The 13,454-nt window shown below is 69.5% G+C and overlaps 1 protein-coding gene across 1 annotated transcript; it reads right to left on the bottom strand.

Moving 5' to 3' along the window:
* Positions 1-5: 5 nt before the first annotated feature.
* UNC5A (unc-5 netrin receptor A) lies at positions 6-13,454 on the bottom strand. The gene is made up of 16 exons (XM_042790491.1): positions 13,340-13,454; positions 5,010-5,231; positions 4,719-4,862; positions 4,536-4,639; positions 4,229-4,409; positions 3,945-4,112; positions 3,587-3,751; positions 3,311-3,499; positions 2,434-2,733; positions 2,242-2,329; positions 1,993-2,161; positions 1,651-1,884; positions 1,389-1,538; positions 1,125-1,289; positions 855-1,033; positions 6-623 (listed from the first exon to the last, which is right to left on the bottom strand). The coding sequence occupies exons 1-16, from the start codon at positions 13,452-13,454 to the stop codon at positions 458-460; spliced, it is 2,739 nt and encodes a 912-aa protein (XP_042646425.1). The 3' UTR covers positions 6-457.

Raw genomic sequence — 13,454 nt, 5'->3', positions numbered from 1 at the left:
CCACGTAGCAATATATATCGAATTTATTTACATTCACGTTCGGCAGACCCCCCGCCCGCGGCACCGCTATGTACATAAGGCCAAGTGTAAATACTTGAATGCACTTAATACAGAATTAAAAAAACGGTCTTTACACAACACGGCACGGGGCCCGGGGCCACCTGGCCCCACACGCAGACAGCACGACGGCACCGCACGCACGACGCACACCCAGTGCCCCCCCAGCCCCCCACCACGGGGCTGTGGGACCCACGGGGCCGGGCTGAGCCCTGCTGCCGCAGCGCTGGGGGGGGCCCAGTCGCCGTGGGGTACAGGCATCCCTCTCCGGCAAGGGGGGCTGGGCATCCCTCCCCGTGGGCTGTGGGGCCGCGGGGGCCCAGGGGCCGACCGGAGCACCCCCTGCCCCATGGCGGTGGTCCCCTGGGATCAGGGTTGGGCCCCCCCCACCCCGCTGCGCTCAGCACTCGGCCTCAGAGACGGCAAAGAGGGCACTGTCCTGCTTGCCCACCTCGGCCACGGCGGCGGCCAGCTGCGAGAGGTTGCCGTTGGGGAAGTGCCGCGCTTCCCACAGGTTGAGGATCATGGCCGTGGGGCTGGGCTTCGAGGCGAAGAAGCTGAGATGGCTGGAGGGGGGGGGACACGACATAGAGGGACCACGTCAGGGCGCAGGGATGACTCCCACACCCTGGGACCAGCCCCACGCTGGCCTCACCTTTGGCACCATCCCGCTTCCAGGGTCCCACGGCATTCCAGCATCCATCCATAAGTGCAGGATGAGGCCAGAAGCCCCCTCTCATCCCCGTCCACCGTGCCACCCCGTCCCCATTCCCAGCACTGTCCCCATCCCAGGCCACCTGTCAAGGTTGAGCTTCTGGGCCAGCGTCCTCCAGTCGGCTCCCCGGGTGCCCGGCGGGTCCAGGCTGCTGATGATCTTCTGGCGGATGAGGAAGGGGATCTTGAAGGCACTGGGGCCCACGAGGGCAGGGGCACCCACCTCGCTGTCAGGGACCAGCCAGTCCGAAAACCTCGTGTCCTAGGGGAGAGCACCAGCGGAGAAGGGAGGATGTGAGCCCATCCCGGGGTCACCCCCCAGGAGCCCCCCAACCCCCCAGCCCTGCCCTCACCTTGGCAATGTTGAAGTTGACGGTGAAGCTCTGCCCGTCACCCTCCACCTGCCAGACCCAGATCTTGCAGGCCAGCTCGCAGGTGCTGGGGCTCAGGCGCTCCAGGGTGAAGGTGCAGTGCAGGAAGGGCTGCAGCCCGCTCCAGATATGGTAGAAGGGGATCTCCTGCGGTGGGGTAATGGCGGGGGGGGGGGGGGTGGTGGGGTTAGAGTGGCAGGGACACCCCTTTTGTCCCCGTTCCCACCCACTGGCCAGCCTCCTCACCTGGTAGCTGGCGAGGAGCTTGCTTTTCCAGAGGGAGCTGGGCATGTCGTGGATGGAGAGGCGCAGGTTGTGGTAGCTGTCCTTGAAGTGCAGCACCCGGGGGGCTCCGATCAGCTGCCCCCCCAGCTGCTTCTCCAGCTGGATCACCTCCTGCCGGCACAGGCAGCGGTCAGGCAGGAGATCCCGCACCCCCAGATGCCTGCGCAGCCCCCGCCCCGAGCCGGGATGGGGTGGGGGGAGGTTGCGTGGGGACCCCTGGTACCTTGAGGACGTCCTGGGTGTCGCTGAGGCAGTAGACGCGGATGTTGTACTCGAGCGAGGGGCAGGCGGCCGGCGCGAACAGGACCAGCTTGAGGCGCTTGGAGGCCGCCATGCTGAGGGACTCCCCAACCAGGGCAAAACGCCCCAGCTGCTCCGTGAAGATGTAGCAAGCCTGCGCTTCCAGCTGGCAGTAGTACAGCTCCGTGCACGGCTCGGTGCCCAGCTGCAGCACGTCCTGTGGCACCCAGGCAGAGATGCACCCTGGCCATGGGCATCCCCCTCCCGCCTCCCACCTCGCCCCTCAACTCCAGCCCCGACCCCCTCGGCCCCGGCGGGCGCTCACCTCCCACGTGCCCTCGCACGACTGCTTCTTCAGCCGGATGCTCCAGTTCTCAGCGCTGGCCTCCACGCAGTGACCCATGGCCAGGATGGCGGGACGGGTGAGGAGGACCCCGGGGGGGCCGCAGCTGACGATGGGGCTCAGGAGCGTCTGGCAGCCGGCCAGGGGCAACCTGGGGCAGCATCGGGGGCAGCTGAGCGGGGATGGCCCCCCCTCAAGCAGCCCCCATATCCCTGCAGCCCCGGCACCTACCTCACCTCCTCCTGCTTGTGCAGGGTCAGGTAGACCTCGTAGATCTTCCCCCGTGGGATGGCATCGGGTGGGATGAGCAGGCTGATTCCTGGGTGAGGAGGGGGGTGGTGGTGTAGGCAGGGTGGGGTGAGCCCCACGGGGACCCGCCTGCACCGGGCGGTGCTCCGGCACCCTGTGCCCACCCCACCGTACCTGTGTTGGGGATCATGAGCCGCCCCCCCAAGAAGTTGAAGGTGCCATAGGCCATGTTGGTGGTGCCACGGGGCAGGGAGCGAAAGTAGCTCTGGGTGGAGAGCCGGGCCACAAAGTCGGCACCCTCGGCAGCAGGCGAGCTGTGGTGCAGCGTGTGCCGCCCGGCACCCAGCGGGCTCAGCAGGTGCCCGTTGGGCAGCTGGAGCTTGGCGGGGCCGTCCTGGCGTGGGCAGAGCGAGCCCTGGTAGGTCATGGTGGCGGTGCTGAGGTCGGGCTGGATGGTGAGCAGGCTGGGGTTGTCTGTGGCACAGAGCAGGGGACCGTGGTGCTGGGGCACGGCGGGGTGGGAGGGTCCCTGCCAGTAACGCACTGGCACAGCTCGCCCCGGGGGGCATGGGGCACACAGCCCCTGCCCCATGGTTAGGACACCACGGGGCACAGCCACCCCTGGGTGCCCAAAGGGCATCGAGCCCCCACCCATTGGGGCACAGTCACCCTTGGGGTCCCCAGAGCACACAGCACCAATGCAGGGCACAGGCCCTATAGGGACCAGGGGCCCTATAGAACACAGAGCCCCTACCCACAGCCAGAGACCTATGTGGCACAAAGCACTGACCCCACAATACAGCGTCTCCGTGCCTAGGTCAGGGATCTCATAGAGCAGAGGCCCCACTCAAGACCAGGGACCCCGTGGGATACACGACCCCTGACCAGGGACCCCACAGGACACAGACCTCCCCATCCAGGGCTGGGGATGTCCTGGGGCCAACAGCCCCTGCCCAGAGCCCCCCTGGGTGGGGCACGGCCACCCCCAGATCCCAAGGGACACCATGTCCCAGTGTGGGCGCACAACCCTGTCCCCACAGCCCTCGCTCACCGGCCTTGCTGGGCTTGATGCTGACGGGCTGGAAGCCGGCGGTGAGGATGGAGGAGTCGGCCACGTCAGCGTCTAGGCCCCCCTTCTTGCGGCAGTACACCAGCACCCCCACGAGCAGCAGCAGCACCAGGCACACGGCCACGGCCACCAGCCCCACGTACAGCGCCATGTCCTCCGCGCCGGGGGCAGCTGCGCGGGGCAGGGTGTCAGCACCCACGGGCACCCTCAGTCCCCTCTTCCCAGGGGACAACCCCGCCGTCCCCCCGCCACGCTCACCGTGGCTGCAGAGCTCGGAGGTGCAGTTGCGGGTGTCCAGCTCGGGGCCGTGACAGTCCCGGCCCCCGTTGCGTGGCGCGGGCTCCGAGCACTCCCGGCTTCGCCAGTGGGTGCATTCGGTGCCACACACCGACCACTTGCTCCACTCTGACCAGGCGCCGTCCACTGTGGGCACAGCCGGGGGTCAGCGCCCCGCTGCCATCCCCCTCCCCTGTCCCGGGGCCGGCGGAGACAGACACACAGAGGGGTGGGAGGACGAGACACCTGGGGCAGGGGGACAGGGACTGCGATGGGTGCAGCGGGGAGTGCAGCACCGGCATGGCGGGGGCGGCGGCGGTGCCCGGGGCAGGGCGGGTACCTGGGCACAGGGTGGTGCAGGCGGTTTTCTGCACGTTTTGGCCCTCACAGAAAGCCCCCCCGTTGAGGGGCGTGGGGTTGGTGCACGTCCGGCTCCGCTTCTGCCAGCCCCGTCCACAGCTGGTGCTGCAGCCCGACCACTGCGTCCACGTCGACCAGCCGCCGTTCACTGGGTGGAGAGGGACCCATCAGCGCCCCGCCGGGACGGGGGGACGCGGGGAGGGACAGGACAGGGAGGGTGACACCGGGAACAGCGTGGCGGGGACGGGTGCGGTAGGGCCGTACCGTAGACGGTGATGGCAGCAGAAGCGCTGCGGCGACGGGCCACAATGTTTTTGGCCACGCACGTGTAGTTGGCAGTGTCGGCCAGGCGGGCCTGGCGCAGCACCAGGCTGTGCTCCGGCGTCACGTACACGTTGGCGTCCAGCGCCGGGTCCACCAGCTCCTCGTTGCGCAGCCACTCCACCTGTGTGGTGTTCGGACATCGCTGGGTGCCCGGCCGGGCCACCCTCTCGGGGAGCACACACGGTGTCCCCACGGGCGAGGGGCACCCTCAGCCACATCCTGCCTTGCCAGAGCGCGGGGGGCTCACCTCGGCGGGGGGGATGCCCTCGGGAGGGCGGCATGGCAACACGATGCCCTGCTCGATGGAGACCTCCCTGGCCGTCGGCTCCTGTTCGAAGTTCTTGCGTAGATCTGGGGAGGTGCAGGGGTGAGGGGGGGGTGGGCCAGGGCCAGCGCCCCGCACCCCATCCGGGCACCCGCAGACACTCACAGGCGATGCGCACGAAGGCTTTCTGGCTCTTGGTGGTGCCAGAGGAGCTCCAGGCCACGCACTGGCACCAGTACTCCTCCAGCCCGAAGATCTTCTCCACTTGCTGGCGGGTGACCTCGATGTGCACCTCCATCACCGGCAGCCCTGCCACCAGCGGGCAGCACGTCAGCACCGGCACGCCGGGAACGGTCCCCGCGGTCTCAGCCCCGTGCAACAGCCTCCCCCCCCCCATCCAGAGAGCAGCACACGTGGCTCCCCGTCACCGGGGCTGTCCCTCCCGCCGGCGCTCACCGGTGCCGCGGTCGGTGCTGTGCTGCGTGACATGGTCGCCCTGGTGCACCCACTCGCCGTTGCACTTGAAGTAGATCTGGGTGGCGGGGGTGGCGCGGCAGGCCAGGCTCACCGCCTTGTTCTTCACGATGTAGACGTCCTCCGGCTCCAGCTGGAAGTGCGGCAGCAGGTCCGGGGACGCGCCAGACACTGGGTTGGCCACGGTCGCGCTTTGCTGAGCACCTGCGGGGAGACGGGGGCTCGGCCACCTCCAGCGTGCCCGGGCTGGGCAATCAGCCGGCCCGGTGTGGCCCCGTGCCAGTGGCCCCTTGCCCCGCCGCCGTCCCCCCGCTGCCGGTGATGCGGCGGCCCCCCCGGCCCCGGCCCCGCCATCCATCAGGCAGAGCAGCCGCGCCGTGGCTGCGCCCGCTGAACCCGCGCCGATCCCTCATGTCCGCACTTAGTGCTAATGAAAAGGAAATGTAGTGTGACCAACAAGGGCCATTGCTCACGCCTCCCGGGGCGCCCGCCGCCTCCGGTCCCCAGCACGCTGCGAGGTGCTGGCTGGGGGCCGCATCCAGCCTGGGGTGGCACGGGGACGCAGGGCGAGTGGTGGGGGTGTGCACCCCACACCCTGGGGGACATGGCAGGGTGGTACAGGCATGGGACACGGGGGCTGGCTGTCCCCAGTGTCCCCAGGGAGGCGAGGGTGGCTCGGGACTGTACATACATCCCTCAGGGGGTTGGGCATCCCCCAGTTTTGCGTGGGGGGCTGTGGGCGCCACGCACCGGGGCAGGGTCTCCATGGGACAGCAGCGCTGGGGACACGGCATGTGGCATGGTCCTGCAGCGTCCATGTCCCCCAGTGCGGACATGATGGGTGCCCCTGCTCCCCCCACCCCGCCAGTGTCTGCTGCGGAAAGAGTTAATAAACCAGGGCCCTAAATAAGCATTTGATTAACAAACGATAAAATAGCGATTGTGTCACTGAATGAAGCTGTAATTGCTGCTGCTAATTGGCTGGTTAGGATTTAATAAGCAATTAAATGGGATGGAATGCGCAGTAATTAAGTGCCTTCCTTTGGCAACCCCCGCTGCTCCCCTCGAGCCCGTGGGACCCCCGCTGCCCCCCCCACTGTCCGTGCCCACCCCGGCTGGCTCCCGCTTGGCGCAGCCGCCTGTGCGATGGGGACGGGGATGCGGGGGACACGGGGGTCCCTCGGGCCCTGGCTGTGTCTCCCCGTGGGGCTATGGGCCTCGCTGCTCCCCCCAGCTGGATCAGGCCCCTCCGAGTCGGGGAGCTGTGCGAGCCCGTCGCGGTGCCCGCCGGGACGGGCAAGGTGCGGCAGCTAATTTACGCGGGGAAGATAAACGGCCACCATAATGCACCGGTTATTACCCCATCAGCACTTTTACAATGTCGCCCGCAATTAATTTAATTAAAACCCCTGTCGGGGATATACAGGCATTTCATATTTCACTGGTTTAACGACCCCCACCCCCAGCCGCAGCCCGGGGCCAGCCCGGGGGGTCACGGTGCGGACAGGCGCTGCGGTGCCCAGCGTGGTGCTGTCCCCGGTGCCGGCTGCGGCACGGCTCGCCGCAGCACCCGCGGCTCGCACTGCCGCGCCTCCCGCTCGGGCACCCCTGGGTGCTCACGCCGCACTGCCCACGCCAGCACGCAGGGCTCCGCGCCGCACCAGACCGGGGGGGCTGAGACGGGCAGAAAGGCGACGCAATTTTTTTTATTAAATACCAGGTTTGCCGCCGCAGAGCACCACCGCTGCGTCCTGCCCGGGCGGCTGCGGCCAGCACGCTGGGTGAACGGGGGGAGCGGTGCTGCAGGGACCGGCCTTTTAATCACACGTGAAATGAGTACAGCGGGCGCTGAGCTGGGTGTCTATCCATCACGGCCGAGCGGAGGGGTGTGGGAAGCCGGGGGCCAGCAGCGACGCGTAGGGGAGGCAGGATGAACACAGAGCCCCCCCGCTGCCCACCCAGCCGGGGCACGGTGGGACCACGGGCAGCAAACGGAGCTGGGGCCATGAAGTGAGTGGCAGAGTCTTGGGGGGACGCCAGGCAACCCGCAGAGCCCCCGGGCGGGATGCCATCCTGCCGCTTGGCACCACACTGGGGACCAGCATGGCTCTGTGCTGTGGTCATGGACGGAGCCATGTAGCACGGCCGGGAGGCTGGAGCTGGCCCGGAGCCCCGGTGAGGGGGTGAAGGGGCCATGGTGTGGGTGCCCCATACGCCATGGGCACCCCACACATGATGGGTACCCATGCACCATGGCCACTGCCTGCTCAATGGGCACCCAACGCACCGTGGGCACCCACCCACCCCTCTGCAGACACCCCCATGCACCGCCAGACCCCCCCCGCCCCCCCCCCCACGCCACAGACACCCCACACAGCGTGGGCACCCCCAGCCCGTAGGCACGGGCGTGGCGTGGGCGCCTCGTGGGCAGCAGCCCCCCACGCGACGCCGTGCTGGCTCCCGCACCGCGCCGGCCTCGCCGCTCACCTGCCGCTGCGTTGCCATGGAAACAGGCGAGATGCTTATGTCACCTTGGCAAAAGGAACCGGGGAACTTCGGCGGGGATGGGGGACAGGGACCAGGGGGACAGCGGGGCGCTGGGTCCCACTTGCCCCCAGGATGGCCCCCGCCGTGGCAGGGGGCACAGCCCCAGCCGGCCGCTCTCTCAGCTGCTAAAGGGGTAATTGGGAGCGCGGTTTGCTACAGCGCCGATAAATCACAGCCGGTAAAGCCAGTGCATTAAGCAGGGCTTTATTATCAATTATCCCCCGCCCACGTGGGCTAACGAGTAAGCCAGCAGGCCTAACAAAGGGGCAGGGTGCTGGGGGGGGTGGGGCTGCGACACCCATCTCTGGGAGCAGAGGGGCTGGGGGCACCCTGCTACAGGCTCTGAGCACCCGTTTTCAGCCCAGCACTGCGGGACCCCCAGCCGCTCCTGGCCCCCTCCCCATGCACAGACCCCCCCCCTGCTCCCTGTAGCCTCTGCCACTCTGGGTGGCCAGCCTGTCACCGTGGTGCCTGGGCCCCCCCAGCATCAGAAACACCAGGTGTACTGGTGGTACTGGGCAGGGAGAGACTTGCAGGGCACTGCATTGCCCAGTGTTGGGCTGCGTGGCCCACTTCCAGCACCCACCAGGTGCCCCCAGGTTCCCCCCTGCACCCTGGTCCCTCTGATCCTAGAGGGGCTGATCCTGTCCCTGGTGCTGGTGCCACACTCCCCGGCGGTGCCGAGAGCAGCGTGCCGAGCACCCCGGTGCCTGCTGCGGGAGACACTGGGAAGGTCAGCGTGTTCTTGGTGAGGAGAGGCTGCCCGCCGGTGGCTGCGGCAGCACCAGCCCTGGCACCGGCACGCCGGTGTGTGCCCGCTCGGCACAGCTGCCCCCGGGAGCGAGCAGGCAGCGGGAGAACGCTCCGATGGCACGGGTCTGCCCCAAACGCTGCTGCCCTCCCGGGAACCCCCGCATGGGACACCCCTGGCAGGGCACCGAGCTGACCCCAGCAGCTCTGCCCCAGCCTCCCCTCTGCCCCCATCCCCTGCCTGATGCCTGCCACCCTGGGGGTCCCTGCGGCACTGTGGGGACCTCAATGCCAGCACCTGCCTCTGTCGCCGTGCCCCCCCTCCGGGGACCTCCCCAAATCCCTGCGGGCTTTGCAGCCAGCAGATTCAATCCCAGCTGGCGTCCCATCCATCGCGCCCGCGCCAGGCCTGGCATGCCATTAACATGAAAGATTTCCTTGCACTTCACCGGCGCCCGGCCTGCGCCCCAGCAGCAGGTAATTAAAGCAATAATTGCTGCTGATTGCACCCGCTTCAACGAGGGAAGGATGGGCTTCAGGGGGGAGGGCAGAGGATGCCCAGGGGAACCTGGGGGTGCCAGCCCTGCTTGCTGCCCTGCATACAGGGGTCCCCACTGCTGGCACTTTGCTCTCTGCAGGGCACAGAGGAGTGGAGCTGGCACGACTCGCCACCATCAAAAAGCTTGTCTGAGGCTTTGAGCCGGGCACCATCCTGCCAGGAGAGGCTGGCTCCCAGCCGCAATGTGCTGGTGCTGCCCCCACAAGTCCTCCCCCCCCGCCCTCTCAGCCAGGGGCCGTGGCATCACTGGGCACTGCCCAGCTGCCTGTGGCTGCTCCATCACTCACCTGGAGCACCTGGGCATCGGCAAACACCCCCCCTGCACCCACCTTCCCACCCCACAGAGCCCTCACGGTGATGCCAGGCGGGTGCCGGTGCCAGCCGCGGCCGGGCAGGCAGCCAGCGGGGTCGGATGCCAACGCGGGCAGCACGGCTCGGCTCCCGGCCAGCCTGGCACATGGCGAGCACCGGGGACGGTGCAACGATGGGCACAGAGTGCCGACACGTCCCCTGTGCTCCAACGGGCACAGTGCCCCCCGGGGGGTGCCCCCACCTGCCCCAGGACCGTGTCACGGATTTCCCGGTGTGTTCCACCCCGTGCTGGCTGCTGTCCCGGCCCCCCAGGTGTGTGCCCCATGTGTGACAGCCCCACAGCCACGGGAGAGACTGGGTGGGGGTGGTGGAGGCCAGAGGGTGCGCGTGGCAGCGTCTGGGCGCTGATTAAGCCAGCGCTTGTTATGAATGAATTAGTCAGGCGGGTTTGCATGACAATGGAGCTGCCTAATTACGGATTTGAGCTGATAACGCTCTCCCCATTACATGCAATTAGCATGTGCCAGGGTGGGCAGGACTCCTGCCGGTTGCACCCTCATCTCACCCCAGCGCCCACCAAGGGGGCTGCACGGCCCCAGCCATGCCCAAGCCTGGCCCACACTGTCCTGTGCCCAGGGTCTGGGGACAATGGTGACAGCAAGGGCAGCCGGGGGTGGCAGCCCCTCCTCGGGGACTACCTCTGCCTGCTCCAGGGGCTACTGGCCCTGGCACCCAGTGCTGGGCACCCTTCCCTGGGCACCCACGGAGCTGGTCCCCCCTCGGCCCCATGGCACACACAGACTCCTGTTCCCTGCCAGCTCTGGGTGCCCACTGAGCCCCACAGCCCCCCCTGACCCAGCGTGCCCGTGGGACCCCATGGCAAGCCACGCCAGCCCCAGTCAACACCAACCAGATCACTCCATGGGGAGAGGGTCCCATCTTGGCCCTGGCTCAGTGGGGGACAGGGGGTTCCCCCCGCCCAGCCAGGCACTGGGATAGTCTCAGAGGCGGGGATAGGACTGGCCCAGCCCCATGTGCTGGGGCTGTCGCTGGGGTGCTGAACTGGGGAAGCCAAGCGGCTTTCAGGGCTCTCCTTTAACTGACAGTGAAGAGCAAATGCTCCGGCTGAGCCCTGGCCCTGCCGGGAGGAGTGTCAAGGTCACCCTCAGCCCTGTGTCCCCACCAGAGCAGAGGGGAGGCAGTTGGGGGTCTGCGAAGGTCCCTTTGGCCACACAATGTTCCTGGGTGCCAGGGTCCAGCCCTGCAGCCTCTCCCCCTCACACCCACGGGTGGCACACGGTGGTGACAGCACCCCACAGCCCTGCGGCAGCACTGGCTGGCTGGAGGGGGCTGGGACCTGAGACCCCCATCCTGCAGGCAGGAACCTCAGGCAGGGCAGGGTCTGCGGGGGCCAGGATAAGCTGTGATCCGCCTGACACCCACCCGGGAGCAGCACCCCAAGAGCAGACAGGCAGCAGGGCCACGGGGTACTGGGCAACGGGGCCTGACTGGATGAAGACAGGGTCCCAGTGTGCCCAGTCTGGTGCCAGCCCACCCCAGCCCGTCCACAAACAGACACATGATGCACGGAGCAGCAACGGTGCCGAGAGCTGGAGCGGTGTTGGCACCAAGGGGGCACCCCTGGCTGCAGGGTAGGGCATGGTGGGACATGAACGGTGCATGGTCCCCATGCCGTCATCCCTCAGGCACCAGCACCAGTCCTGGGGGTGGTCCCGGCCACTGGTGACCACCCAGGTGGGACAGCCGCTCACCCACACGCACGGCTGTGAGGTGCCCGCGGTGGCTCTGGGTGTGTGTGGGGGGAGGTTGCTCAGTCCCCGGTGGCACCGCCAGCACCCCGGTCCCCTCCTGCAAGCACCTGCCAGGCTCTGCACGGTTTGATGTGATGCCAACCCCGCGTGGCACCGAGCCAGAACAAACAGCCCTGGGCGGGCTGCGTCTGCCGCGCGCTCACGCTGACAGCCGGCACGGCAGCCTCCCGGCGCACGCCGGCCCTGCCCGCCGTCCTGCCCGCGCCACCGAGGCACCGGTGCCCGGCCAGGCGCTGCCTGCGGAATGCTGATGGGATGCAGCGACCTGGGGTGCCAGGCTGGGGGGCACCCAGCTGCGAGGTGCAGCGGTTGGGGGACTGCCTGCCAGAGCCCGAGGGTCCCTGGCAGCGCGGTGGGGCCGGCGGCACTGTGCGGCTCATGCGTGGTGAGAGCAGGGCCCGGGGTCCCGGCCGGAGGACCTGGGGCAGGAGCCAGTGTGGGTCACACTCACTGGGGCAAGGAGCTGCACCAGGGCCTGGCACCGGCTGCTACCGCTGCCAAGGAAAAGGGCACACGGCAGCGCTGGGCCAGCCGTAGCTCTGGGGAAGGCTCCCGCCCCTCTGCCCTTGCCCACCCGCCAGCGCAGCACTCGAGTCGGGCAGCCCCCACTGCTGACCGTGGACGAGCCCCAGCCCTCGCTGCTGCTCTCGTCCTTCCCCTGCGGGCAGCCCGCTCCGGGGATGCTGCGCCGCAGCTGCAGGCGGGGGCCCTTTGCCTGGACACCCCGGTTCCCCTGTCCCCAACCCGTGCCTCGGTGCCCCCGGGGAAGGGGTGCCGTGCCACGCCGCGCCGTGCCAGGCTGGAGCAGCACCCGGTGCGCAGCGGCCCAGCCCTGGCACGTCTGTGCCAAGCGGCGGCCGTGCAGGTGGCTGGGCTCCGTCGCGCCGCGGCGGCCGGCTGTGAGCTGCCTGCCAAGCGAGCGCCAGGGACGAGCTCCAGCACTGCGCTGCCCTGAGCCGGCGCTGGCACCGCCGGACCCCTCCACACACCTCCCACTGTGTGGGGTGGCCTGGTGCACCCCTTGTGCCGCTGCCCCCCCACCTCCATCCGTCGCCACTGCCCCACGGGTGCCATGGGGACAGCGGTGCTCCCTGCCTAGCCGGAGGTTGGTACCCACAGCGTTCTCCATATGGGGTCCGCTACACCCAAGGGGTGCCCACCCAGCACTCCGGCTCTGCAGTGTCCCCCTGCAGATGGGACCGTGCTGGGAGTGCTGGGCATGGGGTTCCCTGGGGTGCCCAACCGGGAAGGACAGGGGCTGCAGCCCCTCTTGGGTGCCCGCCGTGCCCACCCAGCACGCCGAGGCCAGGCTAGGGGACACCTCCAGTGGCGGCAGGAGGGTCGGTGGGCCGGGACCCCCGGGCGCAGAGGGGGGGTGTCTCCCACCCCCCCCAGACCCCCCGCAGAGCGCACGTCCAGCCTCGCACAGCTCCCCGCCCCCAGCCCGGTCCTTTGTCTGCAGCCGCCACTTCCAGGCTGCCGTGACACCTGCCAGCAGCCGCCAGCCCCGGGCACCCGCCGCTCCCCCCGGCCCCCCAACCCCCGGCCCGGCAGCCGGTGCCGCTCAGCCCCAGGGGTCCGGCCCAGCCCGAACCCTCCCCAACCGCCTGGTCCTGCCCGGGGCGGGAGGGGCTGAGCCGGGGGCAACCGGGCTCCGGACCGGCCGCGTCTGCAGCAACACCGATGCGGTCCCGCATACCCCCCACGCCACGGCCACCTACGCGCACCCCCGCGGCGTGACAGCACCCACCCCAGGCTATCTCGTCCCTCCGTGTCCCGGCCAGGTGACGGGGACGGCAGGGACCCCGTGCCGGGGGCAGGGATGCTGTGCGTGGGGCAGAGACGCCGTGCGTGGGGCAGGGACCCCACGCACGGAAACAGGTCCGCTGTGGGCACCCGTGCCCGAGGTTGGCAGGGTCCCGGGGGAGGGGAGCCGTGCCGGCGAGGAGGCGAGCGCCAACACGCCCCCCCCCTCCCCCCCACCAGTGCGGGCAGTGCCGGCTGGGCACGCGTGTGCGGCCATGCGTGGGCATGAGGCGGGGGGGGCAGCAGCGCCTGTCGTGGCGCAGGGGGCACGCCCCCTGCCCGGGAGGGCACCCCGCGAACCCCCCCCCCCGGTACCCCACAGCCGGCCGGGCACCCCGCGCAGGGAGCGGCCCCCGGCTTCCCCCGCAGGACGCCCGCCGCTCCCCGGGTGACCTTGCCCGGTGCCGGGTGTCCCGTGTGTCGTCGTCGTCGTCCCCCCCGTCCCCCCCCCACCCCGCGCTTCCCTTTCTCCGCCCGGTGCCCGCGGCGGGCGGGCGGTGACTCACCGGCGGCGGCGAGCAGGGCAGCGGCGAGCAGGGCACCGAGCGGCCCCGGCGCGGCGGCGGCGGCGGCGGCGGCGGCGGCGGCGGGGGCCCGGCGGCGGCGCGGCCGCGCACCCAT

Source organism: Tyto alba, unplaced genomic scaffold (genome assembly GCF_018691265.1).
Source record: "Tyto alba isolate M040663 unplaced genomic scaffold, T.alba_DEE_v4.0 Super-Scaffold_17, whole genome shotgun sequence".
Classification (NCBI taxonomy): Eukaryota; Metazoa; Chordata; class Aves; order Strigiformes; family Tytonidae; genus Tyto; species Tyto alba.
Note: the sequence above shows the minus strand (reverse complement) of the source record. Positions and strands in the feature narration are given on the sequence as shown.